The sequence below is a fragment of the Artibeus jamaicensis genome, unplaced genomic scaffold (genome assembly GCF_021234435.1).
Source record: "Artibeus jamaicensis isolate MK-2021 breed Jamaican fruit bat unplaced genomic scaffold, CSHL_Jam_final scaffold_1031, whole genome shotgun sequence".
NCBI lineage: Eukaryota > Metazoa > Chordata > Mammalia > Chiroptera > Phyllostomidae > Artibeus > Artibeus jamaicensis.
This window is the reverse complement of record NW_026522026.1, coordinates 1,204-26,106: the sequence shown is the minus strand read 5'-3', so window position 1 is coordinate 26,106 and position 24,903 is coordinate 1,204. Positions and strand designations below refer to the sequence as shown.

General features: G+C 35.0%; 1 protein-coding gene across 2 annotated transcripts; it reads left to right on the top strand.

Moving 5' to 3' along the window:
* The first annotated feature begins 6,540 nt into the window (after nucleotides 1-6,540).
* Nucleotides 6,541-24,410, top strand: LOC119047562 (sulfotransferase 1 family member D1-like). 2 transcript variants are annotated; one of them, XM_053655646.1, is made up of 5 exons: nucleotides 6,541-6,637; nucleotides 12,260-12,417; nucleotides 17,244-17,369; nucleotides 18,542-18,618; nucleotides 24,279-24,410. In XM_053655646.1, exons 2-5 carry the CDS (start codon nucleotides 12,270-12,272, stop codon nucleotides 24,393-24,395), a joined length of 468 nt encoding a protein of 155 aa, XP_053511621.1. In that variant the 5' UTR covers nucleotides 6,541-6,637; nucleotides 12,260-12,269; the 3' UTR covers nucleotides 24,396-24,410. The 2 variants fall into 2 exon arrangements, with proteins under 2 accessions (XP_053511621.1, XP_053511620.1); XM_053655645.1 differs by lacking the exon at nucleotides 18,542-18,618 and adding an exon at nucleotides 18,384-18,481.
* The last annotated feature ends 493 nt before the right edge of the window (nucleotides 24,411-24,903 follow it).

Below are 24,903 nucleotides of genomic sequence, written 5' to 3'. Positions count from 1 at the left end.
TTTCTGAATGATGTTTGTTCTATAATTTAGCTGTAATTGTGATTTCCTAAATACCCACTTAGTCACAATTTTGAAAAATTTAACAATAAAGTCTATAATAGTAGTATTAATTTCATAATTTGTAATGCCCATAGTTGGTGTTCTCCATATATACCCAAACAATAATAAATCTGTGAATGTTTCTGACTTTAGTTCTTAGTAAATCAACATATTCCAAACTGGCCTGATTGAAATTTGGACCAAACACATTTCCCCAGAGCTCATCAGATATTTCTATAACTTAATTGGAGAAGAAAGAAGATTGAGATCTAATAGAAACTCTAGCCTCCCTGAGATTCTTTGGCACATTTCCTGAGCTGGCCTTAAAGTGAGCATGGGCCGGAGACAATGAAGAACATGGAGAGTACCGTGTGGTGAGGTACACACACAGGGATAGCCACTATTCCATCCTCACAAGAAAGCTTGAGATTTCTGGTTACCTCATATTGAAGGTTTTCTAACAATTAGATATCCTGAATAATGCTTTCAGGCTAAGTGTTAGATACTTAGAAGTACTTAAAAAATTCTTGTTGACTAACTGATTAATTGATAGTGTGTTAAGACTAGGAAATTCTCACTAAACATTTCTTTATGAGGGTTGTAATTACACATGATTTGAATCATGCAATAAAGCTTTTTTATATGAATAAAATACCTGAGAATTCAAATTGGGCAACAAAATAAATAAAGTAGTGCTGAATTATAACCCATAGTGTAAAATTAATGTTCATATCCATGTTGATGTAAATAAATCATCAAATAAATAATTAAATTCAGGACAATAGATAATAGATAATAATTTCTATTATCTATTATCTATGTCTAGACAATAGATATCTTACACAGAAAAACCTATCTACTTACATGTAACTCCCATTCGATCTTTTAAGTGCAGGATTCAGACAGTGACTTTATTCTGAAGAGTGTGAAAGGGTTTAGGGGAGGATGGGGAGGGAAAAGGAACTTTGCAGTAGAGTAACCTGGCAAACATTACATTATGTAGTTAACATCATCACTGATATGACATGTTTGTAGTAGAGATACTTGATATGTTATGAAAATGGCTTTTTACTTCTATGGCCTTTCTCCCCCAAACTATAACCATTGTAAAAACATGTAGAAAACATCAGATAAACCAAAATTAGAAAAAATAAATATGCAAAATATCTGTCTAGTATGCATGTTTTTTCACAATCACTAAAAACAGATTCTAAGATGACTGAAGAATAGTTGGAAGCTCTGTCCACTTGCTTCCAGCCCTGGACAAGTCTTGCAGCTAAACTATAGAGCAATCAGCTTGAAAAGCTAGCCGAGTATGTGTGAGGCCATGTGTGATTGAGTGCTTGCATGGGCGAGTGCACATGCATATATATGTATGTTAATCTGTATGGGTGCTCAGGGGCAGGCAGTCTGGGTTCTCCTGGAAGAGCACACCTAAAGGAAGTTTGTAGAGCATCCATATCAAGAGATCAAGGAGTCTGTACAACTGGGTTGCACAGGACTCCACACACATAAGGCCACTCCACAAGATAGAGATCAAAGCAGGTCAATCTAATACATAGAAACAAACAAAGAGACAACTAAAATGGGGAGACACAGAAAGAAGCCCCAAACAAAAGCAAAAGAGGAATCTCTAGAAAAAGAGCTAAAGAAAATCAAGGCATGCAATTTATCAGATGTAGAGTTCAAAGTAATGATTATAAGAATGCTCAAAAAACTTAGCGAGAACTACAGGGAACATAGTGAGAAGTATGTCGTCAGCATGAAAAAGGACATAGAAAAGTTCAATAACCAGCTGAAAATAAAGAATTTAGTATCAGAAATGAATACACTAGAAGGAAATAAAAAGCCAGCTAGATGATGCAGAGGATCAAATCTGTGAGCTGGAAGACAAGGTAGAAAAAGAAACACCTAATCAAAGCAACAAAATGAAAAAAGACTCCAGAAGAATGAGGATGTTTAATAGAGTTTTGGGACAACATGAAAAGTAACAATATCAGCCTCATAGGGATACCAGAAAGAGAAGAAAGGGAGCAAGGGATAGAAAACCTATTTGAAGAAATAATGACATAAAACTTCCCTAATTTGGTTAGGGAGAGAGTCACTGCAAATTCAGGAAGCACAAAGAGTCCCAGTCAAGATGAAACCAAAGAGACTCACAGAAATATACATCACAATTAAAGTGGCAAATTTAAAGACAAAGAGAGAATCTTAAAGTTAGCAAGAGAGAAGCTTCTAATTTTTTACAAAGGAACTCTGATAAGGCTATCAGGTGATTTCTAAACAGAAATACTACAGGACAGTAGAGATTGGTATAAAATATTCCAAGTAAAGAAATTCAAAGACCTGCAACCAAGATGACTACTCTATCTGCAAGGTTCTCATTTAAAAAAGAAGACAAATGAAGAGTTTCCCAAATTAAAGAAAAAAGTCTAATGGAATGTTGTTCCACAAAACCAGCATTGCAAGAGATGCTAAAAGGACTGAGATAAGAAGAAGTAGCTTTGGCTGGCATAGCTCAGTGGATTGAGCAGGGGCCTGTAAACCCAAGACTTGCCAGTTTGATTCCCAGTCTAGGGCATATGCCTGGGTTACAAACTAGGTCACCAATAGGGGAGCATGTAAGAGGCAACCACACCTTGATGTTTCTCTCACTCCTTTCTTCTCCTTCCTTTCTCTCACTATAAAAATAAATAAACAAAACCCTTAAAAAACTAAGAACAAGTTAAAAAAAGAAGTAGGGAGTGAGGAAAACAAGGACAAAGGTGGAAATGGAAATGAATAAGTATCTATCAATGATAACTTTAACTATAAATAAATTAAGTGATCTAATCAGAGATATAGAGTAGTTGAATGGATAAAAATCACACCTTGTATATATGCTACCTACAAGAGAAACACCTCAGAAAAGTATATTTACACAGTCTAAAAGTGAGGGGGTGGATAAAGATTCCATCCCTTTATTTCATGCAAATGGATGTGAAAAAAATTGGGGAAATAATACTTATATGAGACAAAATATATTTCAAAACAAAGACCACAACACAGACAAAGAAAGTCACTACATAATACTTAAGACAGTAGTCCAACAAGAAAATATAAGTTTTATAAACATATATGCACCTAATATAGGAGCACCTAAATATGAGTAAATCAAGAAATTTTTGGAGTAGTTCAAGAAAGAGATCAACAGCAATACAGACATTGTAGAAAATTTTAACACCCACTGTCAACAATAGACAGATCTTCCAGACAAATATTCAACAAGAATATAGCAGCATTAAATGACACACTGGATCACATGGACTTAATTGATATTTCCAGAATATTTCATCCCAAAGAAGCAAAATATATATTCTTCTCAAGTGCACATGGATCATTTTCAATGATAGGCCACACTGTAGGACACAAAATAAGCCTTAACAAATTCAAGAAAATCTAATTCACGTCAAGCACATTCTTGGATTACAATGGCTTGAAACTAAAACTCAACTGCAAAAAAAAGCATTCAAATACATGGAGGCCAAATAACATGTTGTTAAATAATGAATGGGTTAATAGTAAGATCAAGGAAGAAATCAAAAAGTACTTGGAAGCAAAGGAAAATGATCACACATCATCCTGAAACTATGTGACACAGCAAAAACAGTCCCGAGAAAGAAGTTCATTGCATAACAGGTCTACCTAAAGAAGGCAGAAACATCTCCAATAAACAATCTATGTGTACACCTAAAATAAAAAACTAGAGAAAAATAACAAAGACCAGAAGAAATAGAAAGAAGGAAATAATCAAGATAATAGCAGTTTTAACTGACCCAAAGACAGAAAAAAATTTTCAAAGGATCAATGAATGTAGGAGCTAATTCGTTAAAAAGACAAACAAAATTAACAAACCTTAACCAGATTAATTATAAAAATAAAAATGAAAGAGAGAGGACCCAAATAAATAATATTAAAACTGAAAGAGGAGAAGTAACAAAGGATACAACAGAAATACAAAAGATTGTAAGAAATTACTGTGAACACTTAAATGCTAAGAAATTGGAAAACCTAGGTGAAATGGATATATTTCTAGCCACATTCAGCTTTCAAAGCTGACTCAAGAAGCAGCAGAAAATCTGAATAGACTGATGACAACTAGTGAAATTGAAGCAATAATCAAAAAACTGCTGGCACACACACACAAAAAACCCTGGGCCAGATATCTTCACAAGCAAATGTTACCATCTATTCAAAGAAGAACTAACACCTATCCCTCTCAAACCATTCCAAAAAAATTGAAGAAGAGGGAAGACTCTCAATCTCTTTTTAGGAGACCAGTATTAAGCTAATCCCAAAACCAGGTAGACACAACAAAGAAAACTACAGGCCAATAACTTTGATGACTATAGATGCTAAAATCCTCAACAAAATACTAGCAAACCAAATCCAGCAATACATTAAAAAGATCATACACCATGATCAAGTAAGATTTATTCCAGGAATAAAAGGATGGTTCAATGTTTATAAATCAAGTATGATACACCACATAAACAAAAATGAAGGACAAAAATCACATGATCATATCAATAGATGCAGAAAAAGCATTTGATAAGGCACAACATCCATTTATGATGAAATCACTCAGCAAATTGGGGAGAGAGATGGCATACCTCAACATAATAAAGGCTATATACTTAAAACCTAATGCCAACATTGTGCTTAAGAAAAAACTAAAAGATCTTTCCCTAAGATGGAAAGTAGACCCAGGTGTCTGCCTTTACCATTCTTATTCAGCATAGTACTGGAATCCCTATCCATAGCAATTAGACAAGAAGAAGAAATAAAAGTCATTAAAATTGGAAAGGGGAAGTAAAACTGTCATTATTTACAGATGACAGGATAATGCACATAGAAAAGCCTACACACCCTATGAAAAAGACTACTGAACCTAATAAGTGAATTTGGCAGAGTAGCGGGATACAAAGTCAATGTTCAGAAATTAATGGCATTTTGTACACCAACAATGAACTATCAGAATGAGAAACTAAGAATGGAAATCTCATTTACTACAGTCAAATCAACAACAAAATACCTAGGAAATAATTTACCCAAGGAAGTCAATGATCTGTACTTGGAAAAGTAGACAGCACTGAGGAAAGAAAATAAGGAAGATACAAATAAATGGAAGCATATACTGTATTCATGGAATGGAAGAATTAACATCATTAAAATGTCCATATTACCCAAAGCAAGCTATGGATTCAATGCAATTCCTACTAAAATACCCATGGCACATTTCACAGATCTAGAACAAATATTCCAAAAATGCATATTGAACCATAAATGACCCTGAACAGCCTCAACGATCTCGAGAAAGAAGGCAAAAGTTGAGGGGATCACAATACCTCATATGAAAATATTGATCAATACAGCTTGGTACTGGCATAAAAACAGACACACAGATCAGTGCAACAGAAGAGACAACCCAGGAAGGAACCCTGGGTCTCTGTCCTCTATCATCCTGACCAGGGTGATTTAAGCTATTCTCTGGTCAGGGAAGAGAGGTGTAAACCATTTATGCTCAAGTGCCCTTTGCTAAGGAAGATAAGATTTTGCGGTTTATAAGCTGGCTGTAAATTGGCCAAATCATTTGGCCTTGTTTAAGTGTATTGTTTCTGTCTCTCCATTTCACTTGCCCAGGAATTTTCCTAGCTTCTCAATATCCAACTCAGAATGGGCTTCAACTTTCCAGCTGCATTTTTGCCCTTTGCTCTCACATAGGGAGCCTACTCTTGCCTGTCTAAATTGCCCATAAAGTTTTGGAGATACAAAAAAACCACCTTTAAGTGAGGATTTCTAATAAGATCACTGGATGGAACTGGAGAGGATTATGCTAAGTGAAATAAGCCAGGTGGTGAGGAACAAACACCATATGATCTCCCCTTTAACCAGAACATAATCAACAAAAGAAAAAAGCAAACAAAATATAACCAGAGATATTAAAATGAGGATCAATCTAAGAATAGCCAGAAGGGAGGGCGGAGGAGACACTAGGGGGAAAAGTTTGGGAAAACTATTATAAAGGACACATGGACAAAACCAAGTCATGGTGGAAGAAAGGGAGAGAGGTGGGACTGGGTGGGGTTGCGGGAGGGGGAGCAATGGGGGATAATGCCGACAACTGTAAGTGAACAACAATAAAGTAATTTTAATGAAAGATCACTGGAACCAAAAAACTGCCATCTGTGTTTTGCCCGGCTTTTATAATGAAATCAGAAGCAAAAGGAAAAGTCAGTGTAAAAAGTCTTCATTTATTCTGCATAATTACTTTCTGTTAGTTAATTCTAGCTGTTTTTCATGGGCTTTTTGTTCCATTCTATTTCCTCCCATAAGCTACAGTAAAAAGCCTTTCTCTCCACCTTTAGTGTTCAAAACAACAAACTTTATATAGCTTAATCATTAACTTTATACTGCTCTGTAAACATCACCTTTCATTTTCTTAGTCCTTATAACCAGTTATTCTGGTTGACTATAAAAACATACAGGGTGAAACTTCCACTAACCAATTACTATAGAAACGAAATCCGGACCTCAAGCTCCTCAAGACAATTGCCTGGTAAGTGATTTATCAGAGGTCTCTAAAGTGCTGATATTTTGTCTAAAACTACATTTAATATTCAAAATTAGAGAATGAGAACTGGAAAATTCTACTGTGGGTATTTTGACTTAAAAAGAGAAGTATTTGGGAATTATTGGGTCCTGATTTCTTATCATAAATAGACAGAATTGTATTTCATATGTAAAATTGTGCTGAGGTAGTCTGCTCTACTGATTTTAAGTTGATAAAACTAAATATTCTTTTCAAAGTTTTTAGTCTTTTATCATCTCAGCATTTCTATGTAGTTTAAAAATATTCTTGTAAAAAACACTGCTAGAATTAGTTCTTAAAAATTTTATGTGTGGAAACACAAAAATCAGATCTTGCCCAAAATGACTTTCACAAGCCTGCTTTTGAGTGTATCTCAAGATTCTCAAAAAAAAAAAAAGTATACTGAGGCTAGAAAATATGTTCTCCATTAATCAATGCTTTATTTCCTATTTCAAAAATATTTTAACTGTATGAAATATTTTTCACTTCAATATATATTCAATTTGTTTGATCATTAAATCAGGGAACCACTATAGTCATATAGAAATTCTTCAAATTTCTCAAAATCGATTACTGTTTCAAAGGTTTTGAAACAAGATTTATTTTTTTTTACATGCACTCTCTCATCGTCACTTTTTAAAAAGATTTTATTTATTTATCTTTAGAGGAGAAGGGAAGGGGAGAGGGAGAGAGATATCAATGTATGATTGCCTCTCATATGTTCCCTGCTAGGAACTGGCTGACAACCCAGGCATGGGAATCAAACCATGATCCTTTGGTTTGCAGGCCTGTGTTCAATCCACTGAGCTACATCAGCCAGAGCTAAATTTAAGTATTTTTTAAATGGACATTCTCAATTAAGTGATTTTATTCCTATCCCTGATTGTAGACATTTCTAAAACATAACATCTGAGTTTACCTTAAAAAGTAACTTATATATGGCATCACAAACCAGTGACCTGGGTGGCCCTACCCTGGTGAACAACTAAGACTCTGCTCCTCATATGTAACAGGCACAAACAAATCAAAACATGGCTCAAGAACAATTCAGAGCCCCAGAATCGATAAATCTAAGCAATGAAGAAATAGCCAAACTTTCAAACACACAGTTCAAAACACTGGTGATCAGGATGCTCACAGAACTGGTTGATTTTAGTCACATATAGAGGAACATATGAAGGCTAAACTAATTGAAATGAATGGAATTGCACAGGAAACCAATAGTAATGGAAAGGAAATTGGGACTCAAATCAAAGAAGTAGACCAGAAGGAGGAAAAAAGTGACCAAACAGAAAAGTATGAAGAAACAAGAATTTAAAAAAATGAGGAGAGGCTTAGGAACCTTCAGGACATCTTTAAACGTTCCAACATCAGAATTATAGGGGTACCAGAAGGGGGAGAGGAACAGCCACCAGTGGAAAACTTATTTGAACAAATAATAAAGGAGAACTTCCCCAATCTGGCAAAGGAAATAGACTTCCAGGAAATCCAGGAAGCTCAGAGAGTCCCAAAGAAGTTGGACCCAAGAAGGAACACACCAAGGCACATCATAATTATATTAGCCAAAATTAAAATGAAGGAGAGAATCCTAGAAGCAGCAAGAGCTAAGGGGACAGTCACCTACAAAGGAGTCCCCATCAGACTGTCAGTGGATTTCTCAAAAGAGACCTTACAGGTAAGGAGGGGCTGGAAAGAAGTATTCCAAGTCATGAAATCCAAAGACCTACAACCAAGATTACTCTATCCAGCAAAGCTTTCATTTAGAATGGAAGGACAGATAAAGTGCTTTTCAGATAAGATCAAATTCAAGGAGTTCATCATCATCAAGCCCTTATTATATGAAATGTTAAAGGGACTTACCTAAGAAAAAGAAGATAAAAAAGATGAACAGCGAAAGGACAGCAAACTCACAGTTATTAACAATCACATCTAAAACAAAAGCAAACTAAGAGGACAGCTAGATCAGGAGCAGAACCATAGAAATGAAGACCACATGGAGGGTTAGCAACAGGGGAGTGGGAGGAGGAGAAGGGGGGAGAAGGTACAGAGAATAGGTAGCATAGATGGTAGGTAGAAAATAGGGGGGAGGGCAAGAATAGTAGGGGAAATATAGAATCTAAAGAACTTGAGACAGGTGATCATAAACTAAAAGGGGAATGGTGAGGGAGGGGGTGTGCAGGGTGGAGGGGAATGAAGGGGGAAATAGAACAACTATAATGGCATAATTAATAAAATATATTTTTAAAAAGTAACTTATATAAAACAGTGACATACACACCACAAAATAGTTGAGGGTGGCAGTGGAAACTTTTAATAATTAAAATGTGTACATAAAAAAGGATGGAATAAAAGTTTTTATTTATTTCTACTTAAGATGTCACGTGATAATATTTTACAATGTCCCGTGGGTATGCATGTGTATATGTCCATATAACATACACATATACAATACATTATCTTTCCCACACATATAAATACACAAATAGTATTTGCAATTCATTTTAGGGGAATTCTAATATGCCAGTGTATATAGTTTTTCTGAATCATATTTAGATTGTCTTTCTTCACAAAATAGGGCAGAGTGAAACCTGTATTTTATAGGTAATAATAATATTAATAATAGCTGCCCTTTACCAAATATATACCATGTTTTATCAACATACACATTATATTTATTATATTATTTCTCTACCACAATAGCTGCATAAAGTTAGTAAATCTTCACTTCCATTTTTAAGATTAGAAAATTGAATTCAGCATTTTGATTTGCCCAGAGTCACATTGGTAGTGAATAACAGGTCTAGCATACTAATTATAAATCTGGAGACCTTAGAGTCTTGACTGCTAAACAGGTTCATGAAAAAAAAGCTGCTTTTCACAGGGATACTTAAAAAAATCAGATTTGTGAGTCAGTTGGATCTGGAAAATTCAAGGAGAAGACAGACTCTAAGATGACTTCCAGATTTCAGACTTGAGTGGTGAGGTGAATGTGGTATCACTAAATGACAAGATACATAGTGACTCTAGGACAAGAACTGGTCACTGAAGAGCAAGGTTCATGAGTTAAATTTATGATTATTAAATTCGAGATGTCTAAGAAACATCAGGCAAAAGTGGACAATAGCATTTGAATATGTAGGTCCCAGAACAAACAAATGATAACTGCCTTGTGGAGGATCAGCTCACAGGCAGTGGTTAAAATCATGGAAATGTGTGTACAATAACAGAGCCAACTAGGAACTATGGGACTCCAAGGAAAACAACAATTCTGTCCTAAATATTCCTTTGAAAAATTGAGAAGAAAAGAGATAAAAGATCGACCAGAATGTGGTAACAGAAACATCAAGAAAGTGTCAGAAGGATATATGGTCAAAAATATCAAATACCATACTTAAGGATAGTTTGAAATCATGGAGCAACATGCCTGTCCAGCTTTGTTCTTCTTTCTTGAGAATTTTTTTTGTTACTTCGGTGGGGGGGCAACTTTCCTTGAGAGTCCCCCTGTGTGCCACAGATGAGAGTAAGCATGACAGAGACATGATGTGATCTGCTTAAGGAGGAGAGTTAGCCAGCTTCTCAGAGGAAAAAGGCCTTGAGCAGTGGCCAGTTTCTCAGGGGAAAAAGGCGTTGAGCCCCCTCCTCCAGGGACTTTATTGGGTTGTAATACACCAGAATACAGGGGGGCAAGGATCAAATGGTAGATAACATTTCAAAGAAATCTGAGAGCTCAGTCTGAGTCAGAGTCTGTCAGGAACAGAGTTTTAGGGTTTCATACTGGAACCATTAACATATGAATGAAAGCACTCTTAGCAGAGCAGATTTCACAAGTTTTTCAGGAATTCTTTGTGATGCCAGATTTTCCCCAGGACACCCTCTAGCAAGGCAAGGAGCTGCGCCCCTCCTCATCAGGTATTCAGGCTTAAGGGGATTAGAGCCAGGAAGCGCTTCTCCCAGAGTACATGGGGACTCAGGCTATCTCAAAGCCGGAGGGTGGGGGGCAAGAGTCCATTGCTCTTTGATGCAGCACCCCCCACCCCGAGTCCTTCCATGATGGCCTTTCAAGTGATTGTGTCTGGCCTAAGTTGCTCCTTCTCTGAGGGGTCTTACCCGCCATGAACTGCGGACCATGCTTTGGGGGCAGGGAGGAAACTGAGGCAGCATTTGCTACCAGACACCAGCTTTGTCTCCTGTGGATCACATTACAGAGGTCCTCACTTGCCCTTAGCCACAGGAGGTTGAGTTACAATTCCTAGAAGCAGGCAGAGTGGTCCATAACACTTTGGATCTTTTTTGGTTCCATAAAAATTTTAGGATTTTTCTATTTTTGTAAAAGATGTCATTGGAATTTTGATAAGGATTTCATTGAATCTGTAGATTACCTTGGGTGGTATAGCCATGTTCATTCTTCCAATCCATGAGCACAGAATATCTTTCCATGTATTTGTGGGGTTTTTCAGTTTCTTTCTTCTAGTTTCTTACAGTTTTCACTATATAGGTCTTTTACTTATTTGGTTAAATTTACTTCTAGGTATTTTATTTTTTAATGCTATTACAAATGGGGTTATTTTATTCATTTCTCTTTGTGATATTTTTTATTAGTGCATAGATTTAAAACACATTTTTATGTATGATTTTGTATCCTGCAATTTCAAAACCTTTTAAAATCAAAAGGGACTTGGATGAGGTAGGAGAAGGGTGGAAAATAAAGAAATAAAAAAGAAGATAAAATATTGGCACTTTGGAAAAGGTGCAAGCTAAGTTATATCCATGGACTTCAGAGACTTCTGAATTTAATTACTGCAGAAAGATTCAGCAGCTCTAAAGGGCCTCAGGAAGGCTTTTAAATTATTTTCTTAGAACTTTAGAGAAAGAAAAATAACCATTCAGCTCATGCTAAATTGGGAAGCAATGTGTTTTGGAGTAGGATTTAAGTTATATTTCAGGCTTTTTCACTTTTTTACACGTGACATCTGAAGAATATAAAATGGCTTATGATATCACTAATGATAAAAAGTTCGTCACATCAATGTACTTCCAGTGCTACACTTACCTCAGGTTCTATTCTTCTTGACCCTCTTTTATTCTTATAGTCTCTTATAGATAACTTGGAATGATTTACTTTTACCAGCCCAGGCAATTTTTTAAGAGAAAGAAGTAGCCTACCAGGTTAGGCTACTGCTGGTTTAATAGTTAAGGCTGCTCAATGCCATTATGGGGCCTATTTAGATTCCCACTGCAATGAAGTAGCAGTGTGGTGGTAAAGAAAGACACTTCAAAGTCCTGTAGCTTTATTACATGTCCCAGAAGTCTCTGCCTGAGGAAAAGCTGTACACAATAAAGTACACATAAAAGTACTGATGATATTACTGTATAAACAGTGAACATGAAAATAAATGGTGTAAGCCCTCAATGGATTTTAAAAGACATTTTTTCCTTCTGCTAATTAATAATGCACAGTAGTCCTGTGATCTGATGCTGCTGGAATCTAGAGGAATGGAATATTATTTCATTTAATAAAACTCATTTTTATTTGATCCATGCTATTAAAACAAAGACTTTTTAACTTGTGCCCTTTTATGTAAAATCCAGTCTCTCAGAAATGGATGACAAGCCAAGTCTCTACAGAAGGGAGTTAGTGGATGTTCAGGGTGTCCCTCTCTTCTGGGGCATTGCTGAGGAGTGGTCCCAGGTGGAGTCATTTGAATCCCGACCAGATGACCTTTTGATCTCCACCTACCCCAAATCTGGTAAGAGATATTTAAAGTTTATTTCTACAGTTGACCTTTGAACAGTATGGATTTGAACTGCAAGGTCCACTTATATATGGATTTTCTTTTTTTTAATTTATTTTTTAATTGATTATGCTGTTACAGTTGTTCTATTTCCTCCCTTCATTCCCCTCCACACTACCCCCCCATCCCCACCATTACCCCCCTTTAGTTTATGACCATGCATCTCAAGTTCTTTAGATTCTATATTTCCCATGCTATTCTTGCCCCCATCTATTTTCTATCTACTGTCTATGCTACTTATTTTCTGTACCTTCTCCCCCCTTCTCCTTCTCCCACTCCCCTGTTGCTAACCCTCCATGAATCTTCATTTCTATGTTTTCACTCCTGATTTAGCTGTCCTTTTACTTTGCTTTTGTTTTAGGTGTGGTTGTTAATAACTGTGAGTTTGCTGTCCTTTCACTGTTCATGTTTTTTTAACTTCTTTTTCTTAGATAAGTCCCTTTAACATTTCATATAATAAGGGCTTGGTGATGATGAACTCCTTGAATTTGGTCTTATCTGAGAAGCACTTTATCTGTCCTTCCATTCTAAATGAAAGTTTGGCTGGATAGAGCAATCTTGGTTGTAGGTCATTGGATTTCATCACTTGGAATACCTCTTTCCAGCCCCTTCTTGCCTGTAAGGTCTCTTTTGAGAAATCCACTGACAGTCTGATGGGCACTCCTTTGTAGGTGACTGTCCCCTTAGCTCTTGCTGCTTCTAGGATTTTCTCCTTCATTTTAATCTTGGCTAATGTAATTATGATGTGCCTTGGAGTGTTTCTTCTTGGGTCCAACTTCTTTGGGACTCTCTGAGCTTCCTGGATTTCCTGGAAGTCTATTTCCTTTGCCAGATTGGGGAAATTCTCCTTTATTATTTGTTCGAATAAGTTTTCCACTCGTGGCTGTTCCTTTCCCCCTTCTGGTTCCCCTATAATTCGGATGTTGGAGCATTTAAAGATGTCCTGGAGGTTCCTAAGATTCTCCTCATATTTTTGAATTCTTGCTTCTTCACTCTTGTCTGTTTGGCCATTATTTGCTTTCTTCTGGTCCACTCCATTGATTTGAGTCCCCATTTCCTTTTCATCACTATTGGTTTCCTGTGCAATTCCATTCATTTCAATTAGTTTCACCTTCATACGTTTGTCTAATTTGTGGCTATAATCAACCAGCTCTGTGAGGATCCTGATCACCAGTGTTTTAAACTGTGGGTCTGAGAGTTTTGCTATTTCTTCATCGCTTAGATTTATAGGCTCTAAGGCTTTGAGATCTTCTTGAGCCATTTTTGGTCTGTTTGCATCCGTTAAGCATGAGGAGCGGAGCCTTGGACTCCCAGGTTGCTGGGTTGTGACTCTGTATGTGGAGGTGGGGTCAGAGCGGGGAAATGGGTAGCCCCCTCTGCTGTCGCTTACTGCTGGGGCTGCTGGCTCTTGTCCCATCGCCCACTCCCTTGTCTATTCACACACGAATGCGAGACCACAGTCAACCCGCAGCCCTCCTCCCTTGCTGTTTCTCCGCGATTGCTTGCTGAGTTGCCCACCAGGCCCAAACCTGCACCTGGATTTCTCGCACCTGAGTCCGTCTGACTGAGTTTTCCTGTGCTATCCAGCTCTGCCAGCTGCTGGTATCGCCCCTCTTACTGGTCAGGCTGAAGCATTTGTTGTTATCAGACTTCCAAAAAGTTCAATTTTCTGTGTTCTGGCTGTGTTTTCTATTGCTATTATTTAATTGTCTCTAAACTTGGTTGTATGTAGAAGCACGGCATCTCCACCTATACCTCCATCCTGGCAGAAGTCTTCAGAGTGTTTTTCTGGATTTTCTTTAAAAAAATATACAATTGGCCACCCATATTCTTGGGTTGTACATCAGCTGATTCAACCAACCACCAGTGGAAAACAGTGTTTTCAATCCTCAGATGGGAATCTGTGGATGTGAGAGCTGACTGTGTGCATTGTCCTACATCATTTTCACAAGAGACCTCGGCATCTGGGGATTTTGGATCTGCAGCAGTCATGAAACAAACTTCCTGTGAATACTGGGGAGGGATGTCTGTAGTTAAGATTTGGGGGAGTCCAAAGTTAGGATCGGCACCCCTAATCCCCTCACCATTCAAAGGTACTTGTTGATCAGTTATTGATCCATAAGTGTAAGCCTGCTGTTATGCAAATCACTTGCCAAGCAAACACTGTAGCTGTTGCTGGGGTAATTTTGTTCCAAATGAGGCAAACTCATTTCTAATTCTGAAAGGCCCACAATTAAATGCAGGCTCTATATGAAGGAAAATTAATGCTTTGTTTTGTGTTCCCTTTTAAATTTGAATAAAAGTTATTGAAATTGCATATAAAAAGGATAGTGGTATATTGGAATATGAATATATGTATATATATATTTCTATACATTTTAATGTTTAAATATGTTGTTCATTTTAACATTTGAAAAATATTTTATAAAATATTAATATTTTATCGCTTTAAATATGTTCTATAAATATGTTTAGAAGTACTTGTTGTAAATTTAAAGAACTGCTTTCTTTAGTATAGAGTCTTAGAAAAGAGAATTTACAATGAGTCAGTAAGAACAATTTTTATTTCTTCAGATCTTTTTATGACAGAGGCTTCCAGTTTACCCAGGTATAGATGGAGAGAAATATCAGAGAGATGAGGCTGTTTTCAACTTGTGAACCAGCTCATTTACTTGAACCCATGATCAGTCAGCTTTTCTAATTACTAAATTCTAATGTCAACTTTCGTTTAGATTTGTCTCATTTCTTAATAGAAAGGAGGAAAAGGTGCTTTTAATTAGTATATTAACCACTGATTTTATTTTTAACTTACAAATATTAAAATTGCTTAAAAAATACATAACAAGCCTTGGAAAAAAGCCTTGAATTCGTGGGTTTCTAATGTGCCAACGTTATGAACATCGTGACAGCAGTGGGGGCCTACCAGAAAATACAACAAACCATACAGATTTGTGTGGAATGAAACACAAGCTTGTTTTGGCAAAAGCTTGTTTTCTTCTTTCTCTTCTTACTACTTGCTCTCTGAGTAGTTCCCCAAATTCATGTTATGTGGAACCAAAACTACTTTGCATTTTCCTGTTGAGATAGAAGGTATGAAAAGGGAGGGCAATCACTGAGAATGTACATGCTCATCTGTTTTATCTATTTTTGATATATTTACAGATAGAAAACTGTTAAGATAATCTTTAGAGGGTATAGTACACAAATAGTTCATCTACAATGGTGCTCTTTGAAGCTGACTTTTTTTCTGATGCACTAAATGTTAAATGGCTAAATGAGTACAAGTAAATAAATCATATACTCTCTTTGGTCATTTTTTCTCTTATTTTGTTCCAAGTTAAACTCCAAGTTAACTAATTCTTTATATGAGTTAAACCATGCATTTTTTAAAGTCACAGAAAATAAACACTTTCAATTGAAAGCATATCTATATTGGCCTTTTTTTCAATCAGATACATACACCGAAATTTGAACTACCTACTGACAGAAAATGTGTTGAATTTAGGTCTTTTTTGTTCTGTGAATCACTGCTTAAGCCTAAGCCAGATCAGGCAACAAAATATTCAGGTATAATACTGATATGCCTCAACTTTTACTTAGCACTGTAATTTTCTGAGTTAGAAGAATGGAGATGAGAGCCTTGTACTCATGATTTAGGGACAAGAAGGAGTTAGAATTGTCCACAGAAAGTACTAAACAAAAACAGGGCCTAAAGTACTCTAACATCTGGAACCAATTCAAAGATACTTCCAAATGCAGCTCATTTTTCTAAAAATTTACTGTTTGTATACATTGATTATTCAAAGTAATTTTTTAGCTTCCACACATGGTTATTCACTTAGGGACTACCAGTTACACATTTGGTAAAGAGGAAGGAATGGGAAGAGTTAAGAAGACCTTTTCCCCCTGTGTCTTATAATGGCTTTTGTAGCAGTACCTTAATAACTGGATCGTCAAGTCACATAGTTAAGTAGACCATATACTCAAGTATATTAGATCCATTTCTCAAAGGATGAAGACACAGTTAATAAAGATCAGAGTGACTTGATCGGCTGTGCTCAAACAGGATATGCAGTCTTTGATTGTGTTAGTGGCCCACAGATCCAATCTATGCTGTTAGTGGTCCGCACAGATACAACCACACAAAGTTCCCTTCGTTTCCTTTCAACCTCTTTTTTGTCTTCACCCCTCCACCAATGTTGAACACTTTCCCCAGAAGTAACCTTCAGTCTCAAAGGATAATAGTCTTTTTGAAATTAACAGGAAATGTACAAACTGGTATTCAGAATCATTAAAATTAGCTGCTTCCCTTATCTATCCCACACAGGAAGATGAGCTATTATTACTTACACAATGTCACTCTTTTTAAAAATTTTATGTATTGATTTTGAGAGAGTGGGAGAGAGAGACTGGTTTGTTGTTGCACTTCTTTATACACTAATTGGTTGCTTCCTATATGTGCCCTGACCAGAGCTCTAACCCACAAGCTTGGCTTATCAGCTCTAATGTAGCTGAGCTACCCAGCCAGCGTCCACAATGTCTCTTTCATACCCCGTTTTACTTTCTTTTGAAGTTCTACTTTTGTGACTATTTTCATCAAATTTTATACACAATACATATGTATATGTTCAAGAGAGACAAGGATGTCTACTAGGAGAAAAGAGAAGAAATAAAAGGAATAAATACAAAGAGCACATTTTTTTGATGTTGCAGAACTTCTTGTGACCCTCTCACACTCTATTTGACAGCCAAGTTTAGAGTTCTTTCTATTTGTTTTTCAGGCACAACCTGGGTCAGTGAAATACTGGATTTGATCTATAACAATGGGGATACAGAGAAATGTAAACGGGGTGCAATATACGACCGAGTGCCATTCATGGAACTTATAGTACCTGGATTTGAAAACGGTATTTTCTCTTAATGTTCCTTTCCACCATAGGAGTAAATTCCACTCCCTCCTTTTTTCTGTGGTGTCTAGAGGAGTCCTGATAGAAAAGATGATACAGACAGAGCTCAAACAGCTGAATCATACATTTCTATAATAACCAAATAAGAATTTGGTTATTCTAACAACCATACTATAGTCCTCTTTCACCCAAAGATAATATCTGTATAAGAGATTTTGATGGGTATATTTTTTATTATCAGGTCAGGAGGAAGTCTTTAACATTTGAATATTAGGTGATCATTATATAAGAAAAATTTAGTGTTTCGTCCAATATAGAGTCATATCTGCTGCTGGTTAGCAGATGTCCAGAGACTCAAGAAAAATAATTGTGTGCATATAAGGTCTTACATTATCAAAAATTTTAAAAGTAGCCATGAAGCTCACAACTTTCAAAAAGTTAATATAAGAAAGTTGGAAAGAGATTAAGAAGTGCAAGTTGCCAGTTATAAAAATAGTCATGGGAATGTAAATGGTACCAGACTTAAACTGGAATTATTTTGTAAAATATTATAATGTATAATCCCCGTTGTATATATGAAACTAATATATTACATTGTATGTCAACTGGAATTAAAAACAAATTAAAAGAGATATTTTAAAATCTCAAAAAGGAAGCTGGAAAGACATTTCTTGCAGTGTAGATGAGACAATAAGAAAAATAAAGGCAAGAAAATTTTGACATTTTAAAATTTGACCTAGTGTTGTTGCTGCCTCATCAGGTATATCTGAATATTTTATAGACACTTATAAAGATAATAAACTCTGCTATTCATAGGCAATAAAACAGCCTAACTAATCAGGATTTATTACTTAAAAAAATGTCATTGCAGATTTTAGAATTTTATGAGGCCATTTAGCCATATAGCCATTTCAAGCCATGTAGTGGGGTTAAAGTTTACAAAGTGTTCGGCTCTATTGTAATGGACCTTTTTTGTTCCACATGTATAATATAATTTAATTTTTATGCTTGTAGGCATTGAGGCTTTGAAAAACATGCAGTCTCCTCGACTAGTGAAAACACACTTGCCTGTTCAACTTCTTCCTTCTTCCTTTTGGAAGAATAACTGCAAGGTAGCAAATTATATTTTTAAAAAATCTTCTTTTCTTAACGATTTTATTATTTATCTTTAGAGGGAAAAGGGAGAGGGAAATGTCAATGGCTGGTTGCCTTTCATGCTCCCCCTGCTGGGAACTGGCCTGCAAACCAGGTATGTATTTGACTGGGAATCAAACCTCGTTCCTCTGATTCACAGGCCTGCACTCAATCCATTGAGCTACATCAGCCAGAGGAAAAAAATCTTATTCATGTTGTAATTTATTTTACTAATTATGCAGATATTAAGATGGGGGATTTCAACCTCTGAGTAAATCACTGGAAAATTAATCATGTGGTCCCTATAGCCTAAAGATCAAGATACCAATGGATGTCAGTGCTGTTGGTAAAGGATTACTTGGTGCCCAAGCCCTGAGATTTTCTCAGGTTTTTTATTCTCTAAAATGTTTTTCTGTCTAAATTTCTTCATCAGTTATGAATAATATATATTTAAATAACCCTAGACTTGCTTATTCATTAATTCAGTATAGTAGCAATTTATAAATATGTAATTAAAAGAAATTATACATTATATTATAAAACATAATTATATTTAAGTTAGATAAGTGATATATAACATATAATATAAATTATTTATTAAAATTTGTACTTATATATTTATAGATATATATCTTTACATGTAAAATACAAAATTTATGGATCAGGTTTAGACTTCTTTGTTAATAATTATCTTAATTCAAAAGTAATATATTACTTTTATTACAAAAGGGAGAAAGTTCATATATTATGATCTATACCTTGATAAATTTTCACAAAGTGAGCATAACCATGAACCCAGCACCCAGATCAAGAAATTAGACACTACACCCTTGCTGGTGTGGCTCAGTAGATTGAGCTCTGGCCTGTGGACCTAAAGGTCTCCAGTTAGATTCCCAGTTGGGGCACATGCCTGTGTTGTGGGCCAGGTCCTGGGTGGGGTGCATGCAAGAGGGGACCAATCTATGTTTCTCTCACACATCATTATTTCGCCCCTTTTCTTTCTTTCTCCTTTCTCCTCTCTCTAAAAATACATAAAATATTTTTAAAAGAAACTGAACATTACCAACACCCAAAAAGCTCTGTTCCAGTACAATTCTAGGCAAGAATCCCTATCTCCAAAGATAATCCTAACCAGAAAGTTTTCACCATGAATTAGTTTGCTTGTTTTGTCTGTAATCATCAAATACATAGTCTTAAATATTTAGCTTATTTCATTTAACATGTTTGTGAGATTAATCCTTATCATTCTTGTCATTTTTGTTTCTGTTTTATATAATGTAGCCTTCTGGGTCACAAAATATGGTACCCTGGATAAAAGTAGCTCATTAGAAGTACCAATTCTCAGGTCTGATTCAGACCTACTGAATCAGAAACAGTAGGGTAGGGACCAACGATCTGGGTTTTAATAAGACCTGGTGAATTTGATTCATGCTAATGTTTGAGAACCACTGATATAAGGCATTTCATTATGTATTTCTGACTTACTTACTTTTTCTATTTCTATTGATATGATCATGTGGTTTTTATCTTTCGTTTTGTAAATGTTGTGTACCTGCTTAATGAATTTGCAGATATTGTACCAACCTTGTATTCCCTTGATCCTTTAAATCTAAACAAACCCTACTTCATCATGGTGTATGATCCTTTGAGTATGCTGCTGGACCTAGTTTGCTACTATCTTGTTGAGGGTTTTAGCATCTATTTTAATCAAGGTTATTGTCATGTAATTTTCTTTCTTTGTAGTGGCTTTATCTGGCTTTGGAATTAGGATAATGTTGGCCTCATGAAAAGAGCTTGGATGTCTTCCCTCCTCTGGATTTTTAAAAATAGTTTGAGAAGAATATGTGCTCTTCTTTGAATGTTGGGTAAATTCACCTTTGAAGCCATTGGGTCCAAGACACTTACTTGTTCATTGGGAGTTGATTACTGCCTTAATTTCATGATTTTTCATCAATATATTCATATTTTCTAATTCTTCCTGATTCAGATTTGAAACATTGTATAGTTCTAGGAATTTATCCCTTTCATTCAGATTACCCACTTTGTTGTCTTATTATTCTTCATAATATTTTTGGACAACTGTTTGTATTTTTTTGGCATCAGTTGTTATTTCTTTCTTTAACTATTTTATTTATTTAGGTCTTCTCTCTTTTTTTTTCTTGATGAGTCTGGTTAAAGGGTTTCAATCTAGTTATTCTTTCAAAGATCTAGCTTTTGATTTTGTTAATTTTTTATATTGCTTTTTAGACTCTATTTCATTTATTTCTGCTTTGATCTTTAGTATTTCCTTTCTTCTACTCACTTTGGTCTTTGTTTGTTGTTTGTTTAATTATTTGAGATTTTTCTTGTTTCTAAGTTATGCCTGTAATGATTTGAAATTCCCTCTTAGGACTGCTTTTGCTGTGTCCCATAGGTTTTAGTTTGTTTTGTTCTCACTTTTATTTGTTTCAAAGTATGTTTTGATTTTTTTCTTAATCTCACTATTAACCCATCCATTGTCTAGTAACCTGTTATGTAGCCTCTTTGTCTTTGTGTGTTTTTCAGTTTGTTTCTTTTAATTGATTCCTAGTTTCATACCATTATGTTCAGAAAAATTGTTTGATATAATTTCAATCTTCTTAAATTTATTGAGATTTGTCTTGCCTGCCAACATTTGGTCTAACCTAGAAAATGTTCCATGTCCACTTAAAAATATTGTGTATTCTAAAGATGTAGGGTGAAATGCTGTGAAGATACCAGTTAAATTATTCTGGTCTAGTATGTCATTTAAGGCTGCTGTTGCCTGTTTAATTTTCTGCCTGAAAGATTTATCCATTGATGTAAATGGGGTGTTAAAATCCCTTACTATTACTGTATTACTCTTGGTCTCTCTCTTTATTTATGTCCATCAAGATATGCTCTATATATTTAGTTGAATCTATGTTGGGTGCATAAATGTGTATAGGGTTATATTCATTTGTTGTCTTGATCCGTTTATCATTATGCAGTGTTCTTTGTTTCTTTATAGTCTTTAAAGTTTATTTAGTCAAATATAAGTATTATTTTTTGCAAGAAATCTTTTTTCCATCCTCTTAGTTTAAGTCTGTGTGTTTTTTAACTCTGAGGTGCATCATTTATACATTACACATATCTTGTTTTCTTATTCAATCAACTACCCTGTCTTTTGATTGGAAGTTTTAAGCTATTTGCCTTTAAAGGATCATTGATAGGGATATATTTATTGCCATTTTATCCTTCACAACTATCTTTCTCCTTTTTCCTCTTCTTCTTGTCTTCCTTCCCCTACTCCCTCTTCTTCCTCCTCAAGAAGATCCTTTACCATTTTTCCTAATATTGGCTTGGTAGTAAAGAACTTCTTCACTTTTTTTGTTTATGAAGCTCTTTATTTCTCCTTCAGTTTAAATGATAGTTCTTCTGGGTAAAATAGTCTTGAATTTAGGCCAGCCTTTTCTGAATCTCCACTATTGCTACCAGTCTTGATATATCTTCTTCTGTAAATCCTTTGGTGTAAGACTTCAGTTGGTTATTCAAACTGATTTTTCTATATTTTAGTTGCATTTTTAGTTTGTTTCTGGAAGGAGGCAAATGTAGGTTCCACCTAGTTCACCACCATCTTGGATCTTTTATTTCATTATATCATAACTCACTCAGTATTTCCTTTTTCAAGTTTAGAATAATATCTTAATTTTGAGATTAGTCAGTATGTCAGTATATATTTTTTCCACCAACATTAGAGTATTCTGTATTTGTTTCTAAATATGCCATCCCCCAGATCGTGATGATATTCTCTTTCCTGTTTACTTCTATCAGCTTTGTTGTTTCAATACTCACATTTAAATCTAAACATAGTTCATATCTATAATATAATTATTCTTTAAATATTTTGATATATTAGTATTCTTTATTTTTTCTCATGCACATGCTACATACACACCCTTAAATTATTTCCTAAATATTTGTTGCTAGTATACACACATGAATCTTTTATCCTGAAACCTTGATTGTCAGTATAAATGCAAACATAAATAAGATATTTTCTGTTATCTAAGAGTATATTGTATTATTTAATTTCTACAGATACTGTGCTGCTGAGCTTTGTCTGCTTGCAAGTCACTTTTCTATGCTACATTATGCAATGGTTTAAATAGCATATGGTCCTGCAAAGTACATCAAATAGTGGGAGAAATACATATATATGAAAAATAATTACATATTACTAACATAAGTGCTACCATGGGACAACACCATTCTATAGATGGAGAAAAAAATTGATCAATATGCTAAAAAAAAGAATAGGAGCTTTTTTTTTTAGATGCATTAAGTCATTTTACAGAGAGAAAATTCTGTGTACATAGGCTAGCAGATGTGAAACAACAATGTGTGTGTCAAGATTTACAAAAGGTTCAGTGTGGTTAAAAATGAATCTGGGATGGTAGGCAGTCATTAATTCTGAGAAAGATGTTTAGAGTATGCTTTACCACAATATCTTTAATGGAATGACCAAAAACATCTGTTGTTTTTCTCTTGAAATTTTTATTATAATTTCTGTTATACAAATAGCTTTTGTTCATGTGTCTATGTTTTCTTTTTTCACTTAAAGTCTAATAAAAAACAAAAGTGATAAGATAGTAAAAATAAAGTTTATCATTTTATTGAAGAAATAAAAACCCATATGAAACCTCACAATCTATGGCCTTGCTCTTGAGAGAGCTGGGGGATATCTTCTAGATACCTTCTGCCCACCCTGAGGCAAGTGGAAACAGACCTTCCTAAAGATTTTAAAGTGATAATGATAGGAAAAGAAAACAATTTGTTCATCACCATAACCTTTTGGTATTGAAATAGGAAGTGATTGGTAATGTTTATAAGGTTTAGTATTTTCTCACAAAATTACATCAGCAGCAGAGTTTCAACTGTTAGAACTCCATAATCAATCTTTTGAAAAATCCTTTTCCAGACATTCCCTTCCTTCTCTCATTCTTGTCCCAAAATATGAGAACTACTACCAGTGATTGGGAAATATAAAAGAATTCTCATTTCCTTTTTCTCTCAGTAGAAAAAGAAGAAGAAAATCTGAATTTGCTAAGCTAAATGGAGATTTCTTCCTGAATGCATCTTTCCTTAGAAATATTTTTACTGCATGTGTGGCTGGAAACTCAGTATTATTAGGTGTATTTCAGGAGAGAATGAGACTTAATGGAAATCTGCAGACTTGATGGAAAACTTAAGTATCAATGAGGGATAATAATGTCATTTCTATTGGGAAATATACTGAAAATTTCTGCGCATAAGCACATGGAAGGCCTTCAACATAAAATAAATTTTAATCTTACACTAATCATTGTAAACATGGACAGAATGAAGATTTATTGATGAATTTCACACAAATAATAACTTATTTTAGTGAAACATAGGTATTTTCAACTCTAAAAATCATTTATTTTTCAGCTTTGATAAGTGATGATGCAGAAAAGTATTCTAAATTTTAGAAAATATTAAGATTTTTAAATTTAATATTTATTGTTATTCTTATTATGCTTGTCTTTCCATGTTTTAAGAGATGTTCTTTTCAGAGGAAAGAGAACACCAGTGTCTGAGAGTTGAGAAGTTTTGCATTAAGACAATCACGTAGTTGTGCTTTCCTGTATCAGGACAGATATACACACCCAGATAAGGAAAAATAGAAGGAGAAAATAGGCCTTCTGTCAAGGTAAGCAAAAGTTTACAAACTATGAATGATAGAGAGAAAGTTATGATTTCTCATATTCCCTGCAGATGGTCTATGTGGCACGAAATGCTAAAGATGTGGCTGTGTCTTACTATTATTTCTACCAAATGGCCAAATTACACCCAGAGCCTGTACCTGGGAGGAGTTTCTACATAAATTCATGACTGGGAATGGTGAGTCTGACTCTTATTTTAATCAATCATGGAGTTTCACGATAAAAAGGTGGTTTTTTTGTGTTATTGTTCTTTTGTGAGGAGATATAAAAATTCAGATGTAATTTTGTACTTATTATAAACCTAATATGTGCCCAGCACTGCACTAATGTTTTAGGAAGACAATAGAAGAATACATAGTCATCTCTTCCCTTTAAGGATTTTTGAGGAATATGTGACACACAGAATTTTCAGCCCTTGGTCTCATTGTTTCATTAGTACTTGGTGACTACTCCTAGGTACTTTCTTCTCTTATTGTCTCTGTCATTTTATTGTTTTGATTTTTATTGAACTCTCTTTCCTTGAACTCTCTTCTCTTTACCATTCCTTCAGTTTTGTTTTATAAACTGAGAATTCTTGAATGAAGATTTTATCTTCAAAGTTTCCTTTTTTCCTATCTGTGTATCCTCTCTTTCAGGAAAACTTACTCATGCCCATGGTAGTAACTCTACTTTTTAAT

Excerpts from the sequence above, each read along its gene's own strand:
- LOC119047562 (XM_053655645.1), top strand. The coding sequence starts at position 12,270 with ATGGATGACAAGCCAAGTCTCTACAGAAGGGAGTTAGTGGATGTTCAG. Across the intron at positions 17,370-18,383 it reads AGTACCTGGATTTGAAAACG|GCATTGAGGCTTTGAAAAAC; the intron begins GTATTTTCTCTT and ends TTATGCTTGTAG. Across the intron at positions 18,482-24,278 it reads TTTGGAAGAATAACTGCAAG|ATGGTCTATGTGGCACGAAA; the intron begins GTAGCAAATTAT and ends TATTCCCTGCAG.